The sequence below is a fragment of the Moschus berezovskii genome, chromosome 13 (assembly GCF_049115385.1).
Source record: "Moschus berezovskii isolate FMDL1 chromosome 13, NW_MosBer_1.0, whole genome shotgun sequence".
In the NCBI taxonomy this organism is placed as follows: Eukaryota; Metazoa; Chordata; class Mammalia; order Artiodactyla; family Moschidae; genus Moschus; species Moschus berezovskii.
This window is the reverse complement of record NC_142472.1, coordinates 10,707,954-10,732,483: the sequence shown is the minus strand read 5'-3', so window position 1 is coordinate 10,732,483 and position 24,530 is coordinate 10,707,954. Positions and strand designations below refer to the sequence as shown.

At 43.7% G+C, this 24,530-nt stretch overlaps 1 protein-coding gene across 6 annotated transcripts in view; it reads left to right on the top strand.

Annotated features, from left to right (window-relative positions):
• CLYBL (citramalyl-CoA lyase) overlaps nucleotides 1–24,530 on the top strand; it is a 238,183-nt gene that overhangs the window by 117,472 nt on the left and 96,181 nt on the right. For all 6 annotated transcript variants that reach the window (XR_016038854.1, XM_088842634.1, XM_088842633.1 and 3 more), the window contains exon 2: nucleotides 3,733–3,916. Coding sequence is in view for 5 of the 6 variants with exons in the window: in XM_088842634.1 (XP_088698760.1) it covers nucleotides 3,733–3,916 (184 nt within the window). In the remaining variant the exon portion in view is untranslated. The remainder of the gene's footprint in view (nucleotides 1–3,732; nucleotides 3,917–24,530) is intronic.

Below are 24,530 nucleotides of genomic sequence, written 5' to 3'. Positions count from 1 at the left end.
CCCCGCTGGGACCTCAGAGTCTGCGACATAACCCAAAGTCTGAACCGTGCCCCCTACACCTCTCTCCTCCTCGTTATTCCAAACAGTCTTAATCACCTCCGATCCTTCTCCCTGAAGCTTCATTCTGTACGGGCCTTTAGTCTTCCAGAGCTGCTTGCCGTCCATCTTCTGGGTGTTCCTCCCTGGACCTCCTGAACTTGACCTGCATCTTCTGTGCCATCTCCCAGCAGTGCCCAGCACAGTGTGGGTCACGACCGCCCTGTGCGGTTGGGCAGGGTGTGCCCTGATCAAGGTGCCTACCAAACTGAGGCCACGCGTGGGGCTGAGTTTCAGCTCATCTCTATGCATCAAAGCTGCCACCTCAGGAGCAGGAGGCACCTCTTGGCCCTTCCACCTGCTGGCAGGCTCCAGGGAGCACCTTCTTCTAATTTGCACAAAGGAACCTGCCAGGGGTGCTAGCGGAGACCTGATGCAGGTCACCCAGTGTGTGCTTGCTGAGTGCTCACTGAATGTATGAACAGAAGAACAAAGTAGATGCAGGGAGGGTAAATAAGGCGCTTCCATGGCCTTCTGAGTAAAGGTGAAGAAGGTCCCAAATGAGGACGTCCGCTGTATTTATAAAAAGGAGTAAGCAGAGGAGCAGAAGCAACAGTCCATGGCTTGGGTTAAAGCTTCCAGAATGGCAAAGGAGAGAGGGAGTAAAAACTGGCCTTCTACCTGTAATCAACACTTAAGCTTGACTCTTGCCCAAGAAGAGTAAGGACAGTATGGTCACAGATCAGTCCCACTTCCTGAAGAGCTGGCTTTGGGTGGGTAATGCTGCTGCTGCTGCTAAGTCGCTTCTGTTATGTCTGACTCTGTGCGACCCCCTAGACGGCAGCCCACCAGGCTCCCCCGTCCCTGGGATTCTCCAGGCAAGAACACTGGAGTGGGTTGCCATTTCCTTCTCCAATGCATGAAAGTGAAAAGTGAAAGTGAAGTCGCTTAGTTGTGTCTGACTCTTAGCAACCCCATGGACTGCAGCCCACCAGCCTCCTCCATCTATGGGATTTTACAGGCAAGAGTACTGGAGTGGGGTGCCGTTGCCTTCTCCGGGGTGGGTAATGAGGTAACAGGAATTGTGTGCCTCTTGTAAGCAAGGCCCTGTGCTAAGCAAGGGTGGGAAGACCTAAGAATGCCCTTCCATCAGCAAGCTTGTGATCTCACTGAGGGTTTCTGGTGTCCAACCAGATTCCTGACGCGGGGCTGTGCTGACCAGTACCACCCAGGGGTGATGGGTGTCAGATAACACAATTTTTAATGATGGCATAATATGTCATTGGATGTAGGTATTATAATTTATCCTGCTGATGGACCTAAATGTTGTTTTCAGTTCTTAATATTATATATATCTAGTTTTATTTCTGATCATTAAAAAAAAATAAATTTCTGTCTTAATACATTTGGGCTGCTATAACAAGTCGCCATAGACTGGGTGGCTTATAAGCAATAGAAATTTATTTCTCCCAGTTCTAGAGGCTGGGGAGTCCAAGTTCAATGCTCTGGAAGAGTCAGTGTCTGACAAGAATGCACTTCCTGGTTCGTAGATGGCAGTCTTTTCACTATGTCTTTCCATGGCAGAATGGGCTAGGGAGCTTTCTGGTGTCTCTTTTATAAGGGCACTAATCTCCTCTATGTTCTGTCCTTCATAACTAATCGCCTCGCAAATGCCCCCCTTCCAACATATTGGGGATTATGTTTCAACATGTGAATTCTGGAGTGGGGGACACAAGAATTTAACATACAGCAATTCCCAGAAGGAATTGGGTTGAGTTACTTGAAATTACTGGATCAGAAGCAGGAACCTTTTTCAAGTCTCTTGGTTTGTATCTCTTGGTTTGATGTTTGGAAAGCATCCATTGGCTTTCCAGAAGGCACATGCTTCTTGACTAACTTCAGCCATGATGACAGAGCCAGTCCTTTGCTGATTCTGGTTTGGTTGCCAATGATAAACGCTGTTTTTGAACTTGCAAGAATTTCAAAATGAATGGTCAGAAAAGGCTCTGCAGTCAGGTGGACCCTGAGCTAAGCCAGAAGGATCCATAAGTTTCAAATAAACTTCCAGCAGAAACCCAGGTACAATGGAAATGATACAGCATGTTGTGGAGATAGTCATAACCTAATTGTCCTAGGGTAGGCAGTTGCAGCCTGGGATATAAATTCAGAAAAGGGCTGTCAGCTGAGACTGAGCTGAATCCTATAGGTAATCGGGAGCTGTTGACAGTGTTTGAGCAGGGATAAGAGGAAAACAATGTTTCAGTGATCATCAGTTCAGTTCAGTTCAGTTCATTTCAGTCGCTCAGTCGTGACCGACTCTTTGCGACCCCATGAATCACAGCACGCCAGGCCTCCCTGTCCATCACCAACTCCCGGAGTTCACTCAAACTCATGTCCATCGAGTCGGTGATGCCATCCAGCCATCTCATTCTCTGTCGTCCCCTTCTTTTCCCGTCCCCAATCCCTCCCAGATTCAGTCTTTTCCAGTGAGTCAACTCTTCGCATGAGGTGGCCAAAGTATTGGAGTTTCAGCTTTAGCATCAGTCCTTCCAATGAACACCCAGGACTGATCTCCTTTAGAATGGACTGGTTGGATCTCCTTGCAGTCCAAGGGACTCTCAAGAGTCTTCTCCAACACCACAGTTCAAAAGCATCAATTCTTTGGCACTCAGCTTTCTTCACAGTCCAACTCTCACATCCATACATGACCACTGGAAAAACCATAGCCTTGACTAGAAGGACCTTTGTTGGCAATGTAATGTCTCTGCTTTTTAATATGCTATCTAGGTTGGTTACAACTTTCCTTCCAAGGAGTGAAGTGAAGTCGCTCAGTCGTGTCTGACTCTTTGCAACCCCATGGACTGTAGCCTACCAGGCTCCTCTGTCCGTGGGATTCTCCAGGCAAGTGCCTTTTAATTTCCTGGCTGCAATCAGCATCTGCAGGGATGGTCTTTTCTTATTCTATCTTTCTACTGACTTAAGAAGTAGCTATTCCTCTTTGTTTGTTGTTAAAATTGAACACAAATCACTTGTCTACTTAGATTCTCTAGCAGGGAGAGAGCCATAGATTTTGCTTACATGTATAGTTTACTTTCTTTTTCCTTTTTAAAAATATTTATTTATTTTGGCAGCTCCAGGTCTTACTTGCCGCTCTTGGGATTTTCAATCTCTGTTATGGGCTATGGGATTATTCTAGTTGTGGCATGTGGGATCTAGTTCCCTGGCAAGGGATGGAACCCAGTCCCCCTGCATTGGGACTGTGGAGTCTTAGCCACTGGACTACCAGGGAAGTCCCTAGATTGTTTATTTTCTACTTTTTACTTTCGTATAAGTGTAGGTAGTTTTGCTGTTTGCGAGCTTTTGGATATAAATTTGCTTACTTTTTCTCCAAGGATACTACCCGGACAGTATATTAATGCTGGAAGTGTTTTTCCAACAAGAGATAGGTACACCCTCCTTCTTTTCTCAGAAGATTGTGTCAGTAAACTGTGTTATGTATTTTTTAGACCTCAGCCAAAATGACATTGTTTCTTGGTTATTTCTATTATTATTTTCCTAGTCGTTATATGTGATTATGTTCTACGGTAATTCTAAAAAATTATCCATGTTTTCTGTTTTAATTTTGCATTTAAATAAGTCTTTCAAAAGTCTGTAAGTAAATTCTATTCTGGACTAACTCCAATATGTCTCCCTCAGGAAAGCATCTCTGGCAGCCGTGTCCAGGCTTGGGTGCAGTTCCTCACCCAGCCACAAGTACATCCCCCGGAGGGCTGTCCTCTATGTACCTGGCAATGATGAAAAGAAGATAAACAAGATTCCCTCCCTGAATGTAGACTGTGCGGTGCTCGACTGTGAGGATGGTGTAGCTGTGAACAAAAAGGTAACGGCATGATTTTTCCTTACAGTGGAAAAAAGAAATGCATTGAATTCGGTAGCATTGCTCACTATTTGGAAAGAGTCTACCATATTCACTGTTTGCTGATTACTTGGAAGGAAAGTTATGACCAACCTAGATAGTATATTAAAAAGCAGAGACATTACTTTGCCAACAAAGGTCCGTCTAGTCAAGGCTATGGTTTTTCCAGTGGTCATGTATGGATGTGAGAGTTGGACTGTGAAGAAAGCTGATCGCTGAAGAATTGATGCTTTTGAACTGTGGTGCTGGAGAAGACTCTTGAGAGTCCTTTGGACTGCGAGGAGATCCAACCAGTCCATTCTAAAGGAGATCAATCCTGGGTGTTCATTGGAAGGACTGATGCTAAAGCTGAAACTGCAATACTTTGGCCACCTCATGCGACAAGTTGACTCACTGGAAAAGACTCTGATGCTGGGAGGGATTGGGGGCGGGAGGAGAAGGAGACGACAGAGAATGAGATGGCTGGATGGCATCACCAACTCGATGGAGATGAGTTTGAGTGAACTCCGGGAGTTGGTGATGGACAGGGAGGCCTGGCGTGTTGTGATTCATGGAGTCGCAAAGAGTCGGACCCGACTGAGCGACTGAACTGAACTGAATATATTCATGGGCTTCCCTGGTGGCTCAGATGGTAAAGAATCCGCCTGCAATGCAGAAGACCCAGGTTTGATCCCTGGGTCAGGAAGATCCCCTGGAGAAGGAAATGGCAGTCTGCTCCTATGTTCTTGGCTGGAGAATCCCATGGACAGAGGAGCCTGGTAGGCTACAGTCTTTGAGGTTGCAAAGAGTCGAACACGACTGAGCAACTAAGAACAATATATCAGCATGCAATATATATTTGACCAGCCCTTGTATGGTTTCTAAATGTGTATGGTTCTTTTCTCCAAGAGACAGGAGGAATCCAGCCAAAATATATTTAAAACTGTGATCTTCAGTATATATGATTATGTGTGTGTGCATAGATAAAGATATACATGCTTAAAAAGAAAGAGAATTAGGTTCTCAATCTGTTTCAGGTGTGATATTTGCTGGTTTAAGTAAATCAGTTAATCCTAGACTTGTGGTATGAATTTTTCAGATCAATAAGATGAAATTAGGAATTGATTTCTTTTTATTGCCAGGTAAAAAGTATAGAGTGACCTTATCTCTTCCGGGACAAGTGCAAATAACAAATAGTATTCAATGGATAAGTCACTGTTTTCCCTCCATAACTAAAGGGCAGCTACACACAGAACTTCAAACTTGCAGCTTCTAGCTGATTTTCTCACAACCTGATCAGAGAAATGTGTCTTAAAAAACACCCAGTTTGTAAACAGATAAAAAAGGTTCTTGCTGGCTGGTAACATGATGAATGCTTTTTGTTTCATTTTGGTTTGCTTATCTTCATTTTCTAGGCTTTTATAGTGAACACAGATTTGTTCAAATAATTGGGTAAAATACATAAATCATTATAATAACTGATGTTGACACGGAACTTTTTAAATTAAAAACATGTTTTCCCTTGACCTTCCTCTGTCCAGTCCCTAGACAGTGAGGTTGGGCTGGGAATAGACTGTGGAGGTGGAGGCGCAGAGGAGCTGACCATCTGAAGTTTTATCTATGTGGATAGTTTCTTTTCCTTGGTGGTCTGAAATAGCATGCTTGTCCTATACAACTTTTTTGATTAATTGCTTTCCCTGGAGATTCTGGCAAACCAATAGTGGCCTTATGTTTTTTTAAAGTTAATTTCTAGCATCTTTCTAATGGTGAAACCAAAGCTTTACAAGTATGTGGTAAAGGATTAGAATAAGCATGTGAAATCTAAAGCATACCCGACATCTTTGGCATGCACCAAGGAAAATACAATTAATCTTCTTTCTCCCACAGATTAAGGTAAATAGGGCTTTTCTTGAAGGATGTAATATGATTCCAGTATTCTCCCTTCCAAAACTCACATAGCACTCTAAGATTAGATACTAAATTGTAATTCTAGTTCTTTGAGACCCAGGGCAATTCACGCTCCTTCTTTGCCTCAATTTCTTATCTGTACCGTGGGATGACAAACATCTTCTTTTGTCAGGGACAGGGATTATAACAAGGAATAAGTTTGATAAAATGCCCTCAAGTAGTTTGATTTCCTATAGGAAATAGATTAGATAAATCCTGTAGTAATCATGATTAGAGGGGAATTTATTTTAGCTGAGGCACAGTGAGCCATTCGGTGCTATGATAAACTTCTAATTATATTTCTTCACAGACCTTGAGGCTATCTTCCCATTCTCACCCAAGGATGTTTCCTGCTACCCAGATGAGTTGGAAATATGGTTCATTCCTGCCTCTGTGTTTGCTTACCGTTAATCTGTGTTCGAAGCGCATCTTAATGCCTGGAGCCATTACTTAGGAGGAACCTAAGGAGGGGTGGGGGGAGAAGAGTTTAGGATGGGCAAGCTATGCCCACTACCTTGGTGAAGATGTCCAGTCAGTCAGAACACTGCAGTTCTCAGTGCACCTAAAATTTGTGTTAACTGCCAGACACACTGTTTTACACATGGAGTCAACCAAATTTCCTTTTCTTACCCACAGAGAGTTCTGGCAAGCCAGGGCAGTACTTGTAAAACACGTTTTTCCCCTTTAAATTTCTACCCAGGATTTAATTTTATCGCATAAATTTCATTTCATAACTCCAGCCTGTCAGTGTCTTTTTGAGTTTTGATTTCCTTGTCCAACATTTATGTTATCTGAGAACTTGACTAGCACACTGTACAAAAATTTGGCAAGTTTCTGATAGAGATGTTGAAGAGGTTGGAGCCAAGTGCTATGCAAGCATGCCACTAGAAAATTCTGTTCAAGTTTATTTAACAAACTTTTTTTTTTTTGGCCACACTAGGCAGAATGTGGAATCTTATTTTCCTGACCAGGGATTGAACCCGTACCCCCTGCATTGGAAGTGCAGGGCCTTAACCACTGGACCACCAGGGAAGTCCCTTAACAAACATTTATATAGTGGTGACTAAATGCTAAGCACTGTTCTAAAGGTTTCAATTTGTGTAACATCCCATTTGTGGTTTGCTAAGTGAAGTCACTCAGTCATGTCCAACTCTTTGCGACCCCATGGACTGTAGCCTACCAGGCTCCTCCCTCCATGGGATTCTCCAGGCAAAAGTACTGGAGTGGGTTGCCATTTCCTTCTCCAGGGGATCTTCCCAACCCAGGGATGGAACCTGGGTCTCCCTCATTCCAGGCAGACACTTTAACCTCTGAGCCACCAGGGAAGCCCATTGAGTTACTATTATTATACTCCATATGCAGATAAGGAAGGCTTCCCTAATGGCTCAGTGGGTAAAGAATCTACCTACAATGCAGGAGACACAGGAGACTCAGGTTCAATCCCTGGGTCGGGAAGATCCCCTGGAGAAGAGAATGGCAACCCACTCTAGTATTCTTGCCTGGGAAATCAGAGGAGCCTGGTGGACTACAGTCCATGGGGTCTCAAAGAGTTGAACACAACTGAGTGACTAAGCACAACACGTATAAGGAAACTGAAGCATGCAGAGGTCAGGTTCAGGAATGAGTTCTGTGAATATGGTTATTCAGTCCCCTGCTGCTGCTAAGTCACTCCAGTCCTGTCCGACTCTGTGCGACCCCATAGACAGCAGCCCACCAGGCTCCCCCGTCCCTGGGATTCTCCAGGCAAGAACACTGGAGTGGGTTGCCATTTCCTTCTCCAATGTGTGAAAGTGAAGTCGCTCAGTCGTGTCCGACCCTTAGCGACGCCACGGACTGCAGCCTACCAGGCTCCTCCATCCATGGGATTTTCTAGGCAATAGTACTGGAGTGGCTTGCCATTGCCTTCTCTGATTCAGTCCCCTAAGTCTCTTAAAATCCAGTCTTTTCACAAGAATAGACAAGAGATTTTTACCTAATGCTTTTCGAGATAAAGACTCCTTTCTGATCTACATGGTCTAGCAATGCCTTCTCTCTCCCTGTACCTCCATCTCTCCAGAAAAATGAGTTTAAGTAGAAGAGACTTGATCTTGAAGAACCCCTGTCAGTACTACCTCATTGTTACCACCTTCACTTTGAAGTGCTGGAGATACAAAAATGGTAATAGCTACCATGTACTGAGAATGTAAGAAGAGCTGATAATAAATCCTTTAATTATCTTGTTTCCTCCTTATATCAAAGTTTTGTCCAGGGTCCAGGGACACAGTGCCATTAAATGGCAGAACCAAGATTTGAACCTCCTGAATTTTTGCCAGGAATCAGCCTCAAGTTCACTTGTTGGCATATTACATAGCGCATATTACAGAACCTTTTTCTCCTTTCTCTGAAAGTTAGTACCTTGGCTTCTCTTTATCTTTTGTCACCTTTGTATACTCTGCAGTTTCTCAAAGATTACCGACAGAATATCATAGTCACGTCTGCAAATTCTTCCAGTCTCTTAGGATTTTAGTGCATTTAAACCTGGTGACTTAAATTCATTTGAAATGTCCAGATGAGTCTGAAACTTCTACTGTAGCTCTTATTCTTTTTCCTTTCTTGAAGTCACCTTTTAATCATATTTCTTGTTGAATATTATTCCTCTTGATGGAGGAGATAGAGACCATTTTAATGTTTACTTTTTACCATGTTAAAACTCTAATTTCAAATGATCTAGTTATGGTTTTGCTAAACTGAACTCTTATTGCCTAATTCAACTTTCTTGGCATTATTAAAGCTTAGTCACTTCATTTTATATGTTTCATTTTATTTCTTTTTTTAGTAACTGACCAATTCCGTATTTCATTTGACGGGTTCTGTGGAGTGTGGACTTGTAATGAAAACAAGAGGCACTTTGGCAGAGCAGTTTATAAGTATATAATACCTTCCAGCAGTCTCTAATCCTGTCCTGTTAATCCAATTTGTGTTTAAGCAGCTCCTTCATGTCAGGGATGGCCTACCAGCTCACCTTCCCAAGCATGGATGATGAAAAGACCATCTCCACTCCCCTTTTATCTTCTCCTTTTCCTTCTTAAATACATGAGGAGATACAAGGCATTCTAAGCCACTGCTTGCTGGGACACAGTGAAAAGAAGCCAAGTAATGCACAGATTTCTGGTGAATCTCCGTGACGCTAGGTGAGGCCAAGAAGGTAGGAGTGAAATGGATAGAGGCAGGGCTCCTGGGCTGCCCAAATATTTAAATTTGTTTAATGTTTCAGTGTGTAAACTGAAATACTCAGTAAATATTGAGTACCTACTCAACCAGGCACCATGGCAAGCAGGAGGAGAACAAAGAGAGTTGCATGGTCCCGTGTCTCTAAATATTACACGTTTTGAATTATCTTTTCAACTTCAGGCATGATATTGACTCCTTGCTATGGGAATTATTTCTCACCCCACATTGCATGGGAACCTTTCCCATCCTTCAGTTGTCTTAATACAGTTATATGTAACTTTGATGAGATTGGTGTTCAGTGTAAAAAGTATCAGAGTTGAGTCACATAGTAATAAACTGATCACCTTTCCTTTTCTGCCAGCCTATTTTCCCTGGAGTTCATATTTATCTTTTTTCCCCCTGGTTTATTTTTCTATTCAGTCATCGCTAATTCAAAACCCACCTCCTCCTAATTGTCTGAATCTCCTCTTAATATGTTTAAAAGCATCTGGTATTTTTTCAGTTTCATCTTCCTGGAGAGCTCTCTCCTTGACTCTTCTGATCCCCTCAAGTCTGAAGTAACTGTCCTTCAGGCCTGTGGCACAGTTGCAATCCCAAACACACCCTTCCCCCACCCTGGGAATTGCCTTCTCCTCTCAGCTGGGTTGGATATCCTGTTTTCTGACTTTTTATATCTGGGTACATTTGGGTGAGGACACCCTCCAGGAGTTTCTGAGAGGAGGTTCCCCTGTGAAGGACAGAAGCGACTTATGTACAGTCTGATTTTTTCCTAATTTGATTTGTAAAGAGCAGGAGTATATTTGGAGAGTAGGATCATGAGGGTCTTACATGGATCCTTCAGGAAGCCAAAGGAGGAGCTCTGGGTTGTGACTTGAGGAAGGCTTTTCTATGGGAATCTGAGCTAGTGAAATCTGGGCTGTCACTCACAGGCAACTTGATTTGAGACTAACAACCCAGTTCAGTGGAAAGGGTAGAGGGCTTGACAACAGACGACCCACTTAAAGGTCCCAGTTTCAGCATTTATCCAGGGAACTTGAGTCCTGTAATCTATGAGGCTCTGTTTCTTTACCTGTCCCAGGAGATTGGTAATAATGAATCCTGTACTACCCACCACAGGGCCAGCTGTGAGGCACAAATAGAAAAAGCATTTTGCAAACTTGCAAGTGCTCGATAAATATTGCTTTTCTAAAGAAGAAGCAGCAATGTCATTTTCAAAATAATAAAGCTTAGAATATTTAAGAGAATGGATATTTAGCATATTCCTTAAGGTGTCTCTTTCAAGTAATTTGATGGTCAAGAACAGACTATGGAACCAGACTGTTGGATTCTGGTGTCTGGAGTCTGACATCAGCTTGTCCTAACAGTGTGACCTTGGACAAATTAGCCCATCTCTCTGTGCCTCAGTTTCCTCATCTGTAAAATGAAGGCAATAATGGTAACAATAGTATCTACCCCAACAGAATTATATTAAATGGGTGGGTACTTGTAAGGTGCTTCAGACAGTGCCTGGCACATAATGTGTTGAATGTTCAGTTCAGTTCAGTTCAGTCGCTCAGTCGTGTCCGACTCTCCATGAGTAGTTGATAAATACCTTGGAGCAGTTGTCTTAGCTGCAACCCTGGCCAAGAGTCTGATGTATCAACTCAAGTCACTGATGCTTGCTTATAATGTCGAGGGTTACTGGTATTGGTTTGTACTCTAGATTCCTGACTCTCACAGGGTCATGTTTTGGCACAGGTAACTTTTTGCTCTAAATGTCTCAGAGTTTGCCAGTTTTGCTATTTTTTTTTTTTAAGCCTCTCTCTTCACTATGGTAGACAAAGAAAAACTCTAGGGCCAGCAAAACAACCACTTTTTCTTTCAAGCTACTTCACAGATTTCTTAACACTAGGGGGCTTGAAACATCTATCTTAGAAAGATCTTACTTATTGTTTTTTTCCTCAGGAAAACAAAGAGAAAATTATCTTTCGCAAGCAGCTAAGCAGTAGATTTTCACTTTGTATCTCTGTGCTGGGTCCTTGACAGAAAGGAGTAGGAGAAGGGTGGAGGAAGTTGGCCGACTCTAAAGGCCTTTCTCCCCCACTCCGCTGCCCCCCAGCAGCTCAGAGCAAGGAAGCAAGGGGCTGGGGTTGGGGCCTGAGAAGCCCCGTGCACAGCACCATTCTCAGTTCTAGGAAACAGACCAGGAGGACAGGCCCGGCTGGGGCTGGGGTGTTGGCGGAGGGGTGCCCTTAGCAGTCGAGGGGTTGTAGAAACAGCTCCCTTCCCCTCCGCTCTGCACGCGCAGCCCCTTGGGCTGCCAGGAGGGCTATCTTGTCGAAACCCTCCATTGTGAAAAGCAAGGGGAAGCTATTTGCCTCCTAAGTAACCATCAGTGCTACAGCAACCCCAGAAGATCACTGCCCCCCCCACCCGGGGCCATGTTCTTTGTTGCTTTTGTTTGTTGTAAAGACTTATTTCTTACTGGCTGTGCTGGGTCTTTGCTGTGCACAGGCTTTCTATGGTTGCAGTGATCGGGGCTGCTCTTTCGTTGTGATGCTCGGCCTTCTTGTTGCGGTGGCTTCTCTTGGTGCAGAGCATGAGCTCGAGGAAGAAAGGGCTTAGTAGCTGTGGTGCACAGGCTTAGTTGTTCTGCGGCATGTGGGCTCTTCTAGGATCAGGGGTCGAACCCATGTCCCCAGCACTGGCAGGTGGATTCTTTACCACTGGACCACCAGGGAAGCCCTCAGTTCAGTTCAGTTCAGTTGCTCAGTCGTGTCCGACTCTTAGCGACCCCATGAACCACAGCACGCCAGGCCTCCCTGTCCATCACCAACTCCCGGAGTTCACTCAAACTCATGTCCATCGAGTCGGTGATGCCATCCAGCCACCTCATTCTCTGTTGTCCCCATCTCCTCCTACCCCCAATTGCTCCCAGCATCACAGTCTTTTCCAGTGAGTCAACTCTTCGCATGAGGTGGCCAAAGTATTGGAGTTTCAGCTTTAGCATCAGTCCTTCCAATGAACACCCAGGATTGATCTCCTTTAGAATGGACTGGTTGGATCTCCTTGTAGTCCAAAGGAAGCCCTAGGCCACGTTATCTGATTGCTTCAGCTCCCTCCATCCATCCTGGATACAAGGACCTATGTAAGACCTAAAGGATTGTGGTTGCAGAGAGATAGTTGGAAATAGCACCATAGAGATGAGGGGAGTACAACTTTGTTCCCCACAATAAAGCACTTTCTAAGGACTCTGCAGAAAGAGCTCTTCTTACCAGGACTCCTACAGTTACTTGTCAGACTCTGCGGAGCCCAGGAGTCCTCGCATCTGCAAGCATGCATGCTCAGTCTCTTCAGTTGCGTCCGACTCTTTGTGACCCCACGGGCTGCACCTCCTGTACTGCAGGCTAATTCTCTACCTCTGAGCCACCAGGGGAGCCCATTTGCAAGTGTGAAAAGTGAAAGTGTTAGTCACTCAGTCATGTCTGACTCTTTGCAACCCTGTGGACTGTGTAGCCCACTGGACTCCTCCATCCATGGGATTTTCCGGACAAGAATACTAGAGTGGTTTGCCATTTCCTTCTCCAAGGGATCTTCCCAACCCAGGGATCAAACCTGGGTCTCCTGCATTGTGGGTGTATTCTTTACTGTCTGAGCCACCAGGGACGCAATCATGAGTTGCTCATTAAGAAAAACGAAATATTGGACTTCCCTGGGAGTCCAACAGTTAAGACTCTGCCCTTCCACTGCAAGGGCCATAGGTTCCATCCCTGGTCAGGAGCTAAGATCTCACATGCCGTTTGGCCAAAAAAACAGAAACAAAACACAAATATCAATATCAAATATCAATCAAGGTTGTTGACTTACGTTAATCTTCGAGTAATATAAATATGAGTTCCTGACACTCTTCATGTTAAATCAGTTAACCCTTGAGTTCCTCTGTAAAGCTTTTAATTGCTTTTCTTTTTCTAACCTTTTTCCTTCCCTGAGCTTCTGTATTCTAACTAGTGCTCTCATTGGCTCCCTTTTGTGCAAGTGTGTGTACTCTCACACATAGGTACATAGACACTGAGCCCCCATTTACACTTACTGTGTGCATACACAAATCTACTGGGTTAAATTTTAAAGACTCCAATGCTTTCACTTTGGTTGAAATAAAATAGTAGAGTAGCGAGGAGGTGTGTTGTCCCAACAGGGAGAAAGCTAACTGACATTCAGTGAATGATTCAATGTATACAGGGCATGGGGAGCCAACGCCTCTTCAATAGGGGAGTGAAATTAGGATGGGAAGGTTCCTCTCCTGGGGACCTTGCTTTTATTAAAAGACTTGAGAGCTTGGGAGATTCTTCAATCGGAATTTTGGTGTCTGTGAGTCTTTTGGGAACAGTATGGAGAGATGAAATGTGCTTAGGAACTCTGCAAGGTCTTTTTGATCCTTAAAGGTTCTGATATGAAAACCAATCCAAGTTTTCATAAAAGCAGTCAAATATTTCCAGTCTTTTATTAATCTCTTTGTACCCTTAAATAGTCTTTCCCTTTTGTGGAGTAATTGGTAAAACAGCAACAATAAAAACTCACCCCCCCCCAACCCCCATTGTTTTATTCTTCAAACTGGGCATCTCTTAGTGCAAGGATTCAAATACCTTTATTACAGTCATAATAGTCAGCAATTTCCATTTCATAAGCTCAGCAAAATCTCTTTATACAAAGTGATACAGGCTTCAAGTTGCCAGTTATATCTTTTCCAGCAATTTATAAGAATCCATTTAAGTAAGATGGAGTATCTATAACACGATATACCTGACTATGGAAAGCCCAGGTCTAAAATTAAGGTTGAAAGAAAGGAGCTTAGCTTAAATAAACCAAAACTTGATCAAAGTCGAAACTGTAGCCATTTCCTCTGAAATAAAGTAAGAAATAGCTTGGAGACTAGAGTGAAAACCAGTCGACTTATTTATTCCAACTTTGGTTACCAGTTAAAGTCTGTTCTTTTTAGTCAGGGGAACACAGGTGAGTTTCGCAAAATAAGCCCAAGATGTTTCCGTTTGCTAAATCTCAGTGACCGAAGAACCGAATGCACATAGCCACCACCAGAGTACGGGGACACTGGTGGAAAGCAGGTACAGCTGGAAATCTTGCAGTGCAAGTGCTTGCTTTCAAAGAACAGTGTTTTGTCCAGGTTTGCTTATTTAAGTGGCCATAGGTCATGTCACCCGAATACTCGTTGGAAGGACTGATGCTGAAGCTGCAACTCCAGTGTTTTGGTCATCTGATGCAAACAGCTGACTCATTGGAAAAGTCTCTGATGTGGGGAAGGATTGAGGGCAGAAGGAGAAGAGGGCATCAGAGGATGAGATGGTTGAATGGCATATTTGATGCAATGGACATGAACTTGGGCAAACTCTGGGAGATGGTAAGGGACAAAGAAACCTGGCATGCTGCAGTTCATGGGGTTGCAAAGAGTTGGACATGACTGGACAACTGAACAACAATAGCAGGTCATATCAAAGTATTAAATACCACTGTGTTTTCAGTAATGAATTAGTGGGTGTATTTTAAGGCAGAATTTAAAATTCTGATTTAGAGAGACAAGAAATAATATCCCTATACACCTGTGGACAGTTAATCATTGACAAAGGAGGCAAGAACATACAAAGGGAAAAGACATTCTCTTCAGCAAGCAGTATTGGAAAAGTTGGACAGCTGAAGGTAAATCAATGAAATTAGAACACACCCTCACACCATACACAAGAATAAGCTCAAAATGGCTTAAAGACTTAAACATAAGACATCATACCATAAAACTCCTAGAAGAGAGCATAGGCAAAATATCCTCTGACATAAAGTGTACCAATGTTTTCTTAGGTCAGTCTCCCAAGGCAATAGAAATAAAGTAAAAAGTAAACAAATGAAACCTAACCAAACTTACAAGCTTCTGTACAGCAAAGAAAACCGTGAGTGGGAGAAAATATTTGCAAGTGATGCGACCAACAACAGCTTAATTTCCAAAATATACAAACAGCTCAAATCACTTAATAGCAAACAACCCAATCGAAAAATGGACAGAAGACCTAAATAGATATTTCTCCAAAGAAGACATACATACAGATGGTCAATAGGCACATGAAAACGTGCTCATCATTGCTGCTTATTAGAGAAAAGCAAATCAAAACTACAACGAGGTACCACCTCACACCAGTCAGGATGGCCGCCATTAAAAAGTTTACAAATAATAAATGCTGGAGAGGGTATGGAGAAAAGGGAACTCTCTTACACTGCTGGTGGGGATGTAAGTTGGCACAGTCACTATGGAAGAGAATGTGGAGAGTCCTCAGAAAACTAGCAAAGTAATGCTCAAAATTTTCCAAGCTAGGCTTCAACAGTGTGTGAACCGAGAACATCCAGGTGTTCAAGCTGGATTTAGAAAAGGCAGAGGAACCAGAAATCAAATTGCCAGCATCCTCTGCATCATTGGGCTTCCCTGGTGGCTCAGAGGTTAAAGCGTCTGCCTCCAGTGCGGGAGACCCAGGTTCGATCCCTGGGTTGGGAAGATCCCTGGAGAAGGAAATGGCAACCCACTCCAGTACTCTTGCCTGGAGAATCCCATAGAAAAAGCAAGAGAATTCCAGAAAAACATCTACTTTACATTAACTACTCTAAAGCCTTTGACTGTGTGGATCACAACAAACCATGAAAAATTCTTAAAGAGATGGGAATACTAGACCATCTTACCAGCCTCCTGAGAAATCTGTATGTGGGTCAAGAAGCAACAGTTAGAACCAGACATGAAAAGACAGACTGATGCCAAATATGTATGTATGTGTCTATATCTATGTCTATGGGGCTTCTCTGGTGTCTCAGAGGATAAAGCATCTGCCTGCAATGCAGAAGACCTGGGCATATATAATGGAATATTACTCAGCCATAAAAATGAATGAAACAATGCCATTTGCAGCAACATGGATAGACCTAGAGATTATCAGGCTTTGGAAAGTAAGTCAGAAAGGCAGGCAAATACCATATGATATCACTTATATGTGGAATCTAAAGTATGATGCAAATGAACACACCTATGAAACACAAAGAGATTCACGGGCATAGGGCGCCAGGGAGGAGAGGGTGGGGGAAGGAAGGATTGGGAGCCTGAATCCGGTTCAGTTCAGTTCAGTTCAGTCCAGTCGCTCAGTCGTGTCTGACTCTCCGCGACCTCATGAATCACAGCACACCAGGCCTCCCTGTCCATCACCAACTCCCGGAGTTCACTCAAACCCATATCCATCGAGTCGGTGATGCCATCCAGCCATCTCATACTCTGTCGTCCCCTTCTCCTCCCACCCCCAATCCCTCCCAGCATCAGGGTCTTTTCAAATGAGTCAGCTCTTCGCATCAGGTGGCCAAAGTATTGGAGTTTCAGCTTTAGCATCAGTCCTTCCAATGAACACCGAGGACTGATCTCCTTTAGAAGGCACTGGTTGAATCTCCTTGCAGTCCACGGGACTCTCAAGAGTCTTCTCCAACACCACAGTTTAAAAGCATCAATTCTTCGGCATTCAGCTCTCTTCACAGTCCAACTCTCATATCCATATCCATGACCACTGGAAGAACCATAGCCTTGACTAGACAGACCTTATTGGCAAAGTAATGTCTCTGCTTTTTAATATGCTGTCTAGGTTGGTCATAACTTTCCTTCCAAGGAGTAAGTGTCTTTTAATTACATTGTTGCAATCAGCATCCGCAGTGATTTTGGAGTCCAAGAAAATAAAGTCAGCCACTGTTTCCCCATCTATTTCCCATGAAGTGATGGGACCAGATGCCATGATCTTAGTTTTCTAAATGTTGAACTTTAAGCCAACTTTTTCAGTCTCCTCTTTCACTTTCATCAAGAGGCTTTTGAGTTCCTCTTCACTTTCTGCCATAAGGGTGGTGTTATCTGCATATCTGAGGTAATTGATATCTCCCCCGGCAATCTTGATTCCAGCTTGTGCTTCTTCCAGCCCAGCGTTCCTCATGATGTACTCTGCATGTAAGTTAAATAAGCAGGGCGACAATATATAGCCTTGATGTACTCCTTTTCCTATTTGGAACCAGTCTGTTGTTCCATGTCCAGTTCTAACTGTTGCTTCCTGACCTGCATACAGGTTTCTCAAGAGGCAGGTCAGGTGGTCTGGTATTCCCATCTCTTTCAGAATTTTCCACAGTTTATTGTGATCCACACAGTCAAAGGCTTTGGCATAGTCAATGAAGCAGAAATAGATGTTTTTCTGGAACTCTCTTGCTTTTTCTATGATCCATCAGATGTTGCCAATTTGATCTCTGGTTCCTCTGGTTCCTCTGCCTTTTCTAAAACCAGCTTGAACATCTGTAAGTTCACGGTTCACGTATTGCTGAAGCCTGGCTTGGAGAATTTTAAATATTACTTTACTAGAGTGTGAGATGAGTGCAATTATGCGGTAGTTTGAGCATTCTTTGGCATTGCCTTTCTTTGGGATTGGAATGAAGACTGACCTTTTCCAGTGCGGTGGCTAGGACAGCACCCAATTGTGGCCGAGAGGAGCTACCCTGGGCCGGAGGTCAGGGGTGGCAGCTGAGAGGAGCCTGAATTAGCAGGTGCAAGCTAGTATATATAGGATGGATAAATAACAAGGTCCTACTGTTTAGCAGGGCTCTTCCCTGGTGGCTCAGCAGTAAAGAATTCTGCCTGCTGATGCACTGTATCTGGGAGATCCCCTCGAGAAGGAAATGGCAACCCATTCTAGTATTTTTGGTTGGGAAGTCCCATGGACAGAGGAGCCTGATGGGCTACAGTCCCTGGGGTCACGAAGAGTCAGATACGACTAAATAACAACAACAACTGTATAGCACAGGGGACTACATTCAATATCCTGTTATACACCAGAATGGGAAAGAATATGAAAAAAAAGTGTGTATATGCTTAACTGAGTAACTTTGCTATACAACAGAAATCAGTACAACATTGTAAATCAACTGTACTTCAATAAAAGCCAGATATAAGTACATGAGAACTTCCCGGGGTGGTCATAGTTTAATTCTTATTCTATGCCAGCTCTGTAGCTTAGGAAAGGTGGTGTTTTAAAGGGAGAAGAAAAGGAAAGTATGGATTAGTCAGGAGCAAATGTCAAGTTGTGAATTAACTCAAGGATGGCTTCTACTGAAGATATGCTGTTTGTTTCGGATGTGTTTTTACAGTTTTTTTCCCATTGATGTGACTGTGCTCGCTGTTCACTGATGAAAAATTAACCTCCGAAAGTTAGCACTTGAGTCTGAATTCTCTGCCAGATCTAGTCTAAACAGCAGCATATTCTTGGGCAAAGTATTAATTGGCTCCAGGTAACAAGGCCAAAAAGAACTCCCTAGACATTGGTCAGAAGAGCAAAAAGTCAAGAGAGGAAGATGAGCCAGGAGGCTGGCCTGAGATCAACATGGCGGACTCCTCAAGTTTTCTCAGTACATCATAGAAGAGCAAGGCTAGGGTTGAGCACCAAGAGGCTGTTCCACTAAGCCTTTTATCCACAGCATCTCACCCCCTTTCCCTAGCAGCAGGGGAAGGCTGATGGTCTGACCCACCTGGTGCAGGTGTCAGAGCACAGGGGATGCCAAGAGCTTCTCTTCCCTAGATTTGTGGATGGATAAATGCTTTGGAGAAGGCAAAATAGACAGAGTCAATAAATGCAAAAAAAAAAAAACAAAAAAAACTCACTATTCCAAATAGTCTGTGAGAGTACAGGGAGCTTGAAGTGGGTATGAAGAACCCAAGTTTGGAGTCATGAGAAGGTTAAGGGGAACCAGATCAAGAACTGCCTCTGTTCAGACCAGTCATGCTTCTCTGGACTGAGCCATGATTGGGTTTTTCCATATCTCCCCTGGAGACATACTGCATACATATTTTCAACTTTGGCCATTCCTGGGCCAAAAGGCAGTTCACCACGATCATTCTTTCCAGCTCTGCTCTAACAAGGAAGACCAGGCCTTTTGGAGCTGACCAAGGTGCTGAAGATGGTTTTAGAACAGTATTAGAGAAAGAGTGGCACTAAAGGTAAAGAATCTGCCTGCCAATGCAGAAGATGTAAGAGGCACAGGTTCAATCCCTGGCTCGGGAAGATCCCCTGGAGAAGTATATGGCAACCCACACCAGTATTCTTGCTGGGAGAATCCCATGGACAGAGGAACCTGGCAGTCTGTAGTCCATGGGGTCGCAAAAAACTAGACACAATTGAGCATCTGCGCACAGCACAGAGAAAGAGAGCATTTACTGAGTATGTATGGACTTTCCAGGTGGTTTGGTGGTATAAGAATCTACATGCCAATGCAGGAGATGCAGGAGACTTGGGTTCAATCCCTAGGTTAGGGAGATCCCCTAGAGGAGGAAATGGGAACCCACTCTCCAGTATTCTTGCCTGGATAATCCCATGGACAGAGGAGCCTGGTGGGCTACAGTCCTCGGGGTCGCAGAAGTCAGATGTGACTTAGCGATTGAGGATGCATGCACTGAGTCCATAGTGTTTTCTGTGTGCCAGCACTATTCCTAACTGCTTTGCATGGAATAACTTATTTCATGCTCTCAGAAACTCTGTGAAATAGGTGTTGTTATTATCCCCATTGATTACAAGGATAGTGAAATACAGTGAGGTTAACAAACTTAGCCAAAGGCACACAGCTAAGGAGTGAGGAAGCCAGTCTAGTTCATACCCTGTGATGCACTTTTGGTCACTGTACTTGCTAATGAGAGTTATGAACAGAGCCACAGAGAACCTGCCACATTTTCCTGAGTATTGCCCTAACAGAATTGAGGCACAGTTCCCTACCTCAAGTTGCCAAGGTAGGTGGCTGTGGGTTGTCACCTTGGAGAGCCAGGCATAGCAGTGAAGACTGCTTGGGTGCATATAAGGGTGAGTGGCTCACACCCCCTGTTATAATAGTCATCACCCCTTAATGTAATGACTCACCCCATGTCTGCTTCCCTGTCAGCCGTTGTGAAGAGGGTGCCCCGGTATCCCCTCCCCCAGCTTACCAGAGAGCCTGGTATGTGGCAAGTGCTCAGCAAACATTTCATGAATAAGTGAGTTACATGTGATCAATAGAGTAGTAACTGTTATTAACCCTTGTGTCATTAGTATTTCAACATTAGTAGAAGCATTGTTACGGGACTTGTAGTTCCTTTGTACTTTACATTCGACATGCTCTGTCTTGCAAGCTATGTGAACCTTGGAGTGTATCTTAATTTCTTTCTTTATTTAGTTAACTGTATCTTAAGTTATATCCTTCTTCCTTTAAGACCAGCGCATCTGGTCTCAGTTGCGCTATGTGGGGTCTTCGTTGCATCACACAGGGTCTCTCACTGTGGCGCATGAACTTTCTAGTTACGGTGCTTGGGCTCAGTAGTAGCTCCACAGAATGTGGGATCTTAGTTCCCAGACCAGGGATTGACCCCGCATCTCCTGCACTGTGAGGTGGATTTTTAACCACCGGATCACCAGGGAGGTCCCCTCTTAATTTCTCATAGAGCATCTATACAGACAAAATGAAACAAACATCTAAGGTCACAATTTGGGCAATTTGAACACCTAAACACATGTATGATTAAATTTTATTGCATGTTAGATTTGAGATCTTGCACTATATTTCAGATTTGGGATTTTACAGTATCTTAAGCAGGGAGCTCCACTGACATGAAAGTAACTTTGAACATCTCTTTAAAAGGGTGTACAGTGTTCTGGGGTAACAGAACTTGTAGTGGCAATTATAGCATATTCCAATCAAATTTCCCTTTTCAGAGCCTATGTGTCATTTGATATACGTCAAACCATGTTTTTGTTGTGTTGTCTTACATGTAGAAGACATCCATATCTGCCGCGCTAACTCCAGCGTGTGTGTTTTTAAACAGCATTCCGCAGCTGAGCCCTTGGAGGACCGGCCTATTTTGACAGCTCCCCTTAGTCCGTGTATCACCAAGCTTGTTCTCTGCCAATATGTTTCACATGATTCTGGGGACATGTGTAGCACGCCTGTGCAACTTGCAAACACCCATACATTATTACAATAATAATTGGGTTTTGATGCAACTGGAACTCGGTACTACCAAGCTGCCAGCATTTCCTTTTGGCTACCAGTGCTAGGCAAGAAAATTATAGTCTAACTGTCTTCCTGTTTATTGATAAACAAAGTGGCCAGCCCAGCAATGGAGCCTGATTAGCAGTTTGCACCCTTTGTGAAAGGATAAACAGAACCCTACTGTTTTCTGTGTTTGACTGCAATTTGCATCTTTAAAGAGGTTGGGTTGCCCTGAGATGCATGTTCAACTTCCCGGTGCCTGGATAGTCTTTGATATGTTACATGTCAGCCTCCTTGTTTTCCTCTCCTTCATCTTGAAACAATATTTGCCAGTGCATCTCTGGTCCCATCTGGCCTGCCATAAGCTCCCCGACAGTCACCTGTCTGAAGGAGGAGAGCGTGGGCAGGGGCAGGAGAAGAAATATGTCTCCGTTTCACTGCCCTTGAATGTTACGTTCCCAGAAAGCCCTTTAATGCTGACTCTACTGCACTTGTGAAGAGAGGATGATAGGAGAGTGAACAGCCAGAGACAAAAGGGAATCTGCTCACTGCTCTCTCTGGCCCACAGGATCATCATGTCTGGTTTCCCTCTCTTTCTCTTATCTTCACTTATCCTCCAGAAAATGCCCTCCACCTTTGTAAACTAAAACACAGTATTAGCCTTCTACCTTGAGTTTGGTACAGTGTTCTGAAATTTATTCTAACCTAATTAAGGTCTTAAACTAAATGGTAAGAGACCAAGTATTTGACTCCCTCCCTATAATTATTTTCAAATGAAATGAAGATCATTTTAACTTTAATTTGCATGATGGAAAGGGAGCATTAATACGTGTAAACATGGATTAATCTGTTTAAATAAACTTTCCCCATAATCCTCACCATATGTAAACAACATTTGTTCTGCCTTAGAGATATTGCTTGATTGGACCCACGAGACTCCCGTTATCCCACTGAACAGTTTCCTTTTATAACTTCAAAAGCAATGTTACATATTTATTGGAGGTTGTAGGGTGTTAAGTGGAGTTAGACACAAATTGTACCTCAGCTCTTTCGTTCATGCCAGTAGGGATTAAATTAGATTTTAGAGCTGTTGTAGAAGTCTATTTGGTAGCTAACAAGTGGGATTTTTAAATCCTGGAAAACATAATCCTATTATAAAACAGGCAGCTGAATTAACATTACCCAGGAAGGTTCTCTTCATGGATTAGCATTTTTTGACAATAACAAAGAAAATCATCACATTCTATGGGGATATTACATGCCTTTCTCGAAAGTCAGAACGGCGAATTGGGGAAAGGGAACAAGATAAATGACCAAACATGCTATGACTTAGACTGTTTCTTTTTTAAGAAGAGCAGTGGAGGCTGGGAGGTAAAGCTGAGCGAGGCCGTGTCTGTAATCCTGGCACGCGCCCTCAAATTGGAAATGTGGCCTTGCTGATTTCCATGTCTGTGCCCCAGCTTTGGTCGTAGATGGTTATCTGCATCAGTGACTCCCTGCTCCTGGTTTCCTTATATGAACACTAAAGGGCACAAAGAATCCATGAATTACAGCACAGATTGGTGGTGGAAGAAATATTTCGCTACTTCGCAAAATCACCAACACTTTTTCAGTTATCATTAGACCTTAAGAATCTGAGAATTTTAGAGCTGGAAAGGACCTTGACATTTATTTTATTTAATTTTTGTAGTCCTAGTCCAAGTTTTACTTTAAGCACCACAAGAAGATGGATCTTTCTCTCATACACACACACATACAAACATACACTTAATAGTGTATGAGTGGCTTTTTTATTTTTAAAGAACCTTCTGTAAGTCTTAGCCATTGGTTTTGGCTTGCTGGTGAGGGTTATTATTAGAGCTGGCAGGTTTTGCCAATTTTCATTTGCACGGGTATCATCTTAGCAGATAATCACATGGGCATCAATCAGTGGCATATCATTGTGTAAGATAATTGCACGGGCATCAATCATGTGTGTATCTGAAGCAGGTCATCACGTGGGCATCGATTCCATGTATCCGGAGAAAGGTAATTGCATTAGAAGCAGGGGAGGGCGTGTCTTCATGGCAGATAATCACACGGGTATCAATCACTTTAGGTATTGAGGTAGATAATCCCGTGCGTATCCGTCTCATGTACTAATGTGGATAATTATGTGGATATCAATCATGTCAGCGTGCTGGTTTTCTGGTAGAGGTTTACAGGCAGAGCAGTCGTGTCGTATGTTTGCTTATGTTGGCAAGGAGGACCCGTGTCCCTGGGCACACACCAGGGCTGGTGGCTTGGTGGGGTGAAGACACAGCGCCATCCACAAGGCTTGCCCAGTAGAGCACAGGAAAATCCATGGTTAGAGAGCCTTTTAAGACTCTTGTTTTAAGGTTTGTCTCCCGCAAGAGTGGAAACATTCCCCGGGAAGAATGAGAAACAGTGTAGAGGACATCTGTGGTTTACCCTTGAGCATCTATTTTTCTTTCCTCAGAGGTCAGTTCCTCTTTCTATTCCAACTCAGATTATCTAGGTGTGATCTCAGGCCCCAAGGAATCTGGGGTTCAAGACTAACCAATCAGTGACATGCCGCTGGTCACGGTGATTGGCTCAGGGCAGGACACATTAGCCAGTCCAATTCACGTTTTTAGCGGGTAGACTCCAAGCAAAGTTCAGATAAACAGTGGATGGTTAATGAGAATGAGGGGGAAAGGCTTGGCTCATTCACAGACTAATCATCTTTCAATTCAGTTCAGTTCAGTCTCTCAGTCGTGTCCGACTCTTTGCAACCCCATGAATCACAGCACGCCAGGCCTCCCTGTCCATCACCAAATCCCGGAGTTCACTCAAACTCATGTCCATCAAGTCGTGATGCCATCCAGCCATCTCATTCTGTCGTCCCCTTCTCCTCCCGCCCCCAATCCCTCCCAGCATCAGTCTTTTCCAGTGAGTCAACTCTTTCGCATGAGGTGGCCAAAGTATTGGAGTTTCAACTTTACCATCAGTCCTTCCAATGAACACCCAGGATTGATCTTTAGAATGGACTGGTTGGATCTCCTTGCAGTCCAAGGGACTCTCAAGAGTCTTCTCCAGCACCACAGTTCAAAAGCATCAATTCTTCGACGATCAGCTTTCTTCACAGTCCAACTCTCACATCCATACATGACTACTGGAAAAACCATAGCCTTGACTAGACGGACCTTGGTTGGCAAAGTAATGTCTCTGCTTTTTAATATACTATCTAGGTTGGTCATAACTTTCCTTCCAAGGAGTAAGCGTCTTTTAATTTCATGGCTGCAATCAGCATCCACAGTCATTTGGATCCCCCCCCAAAAAAGTCTGACACTGTTTCCACTGTTTCCCCATCTATTTCCCATGAAGTGATGGGACCAGACGCCATGATCTTTGT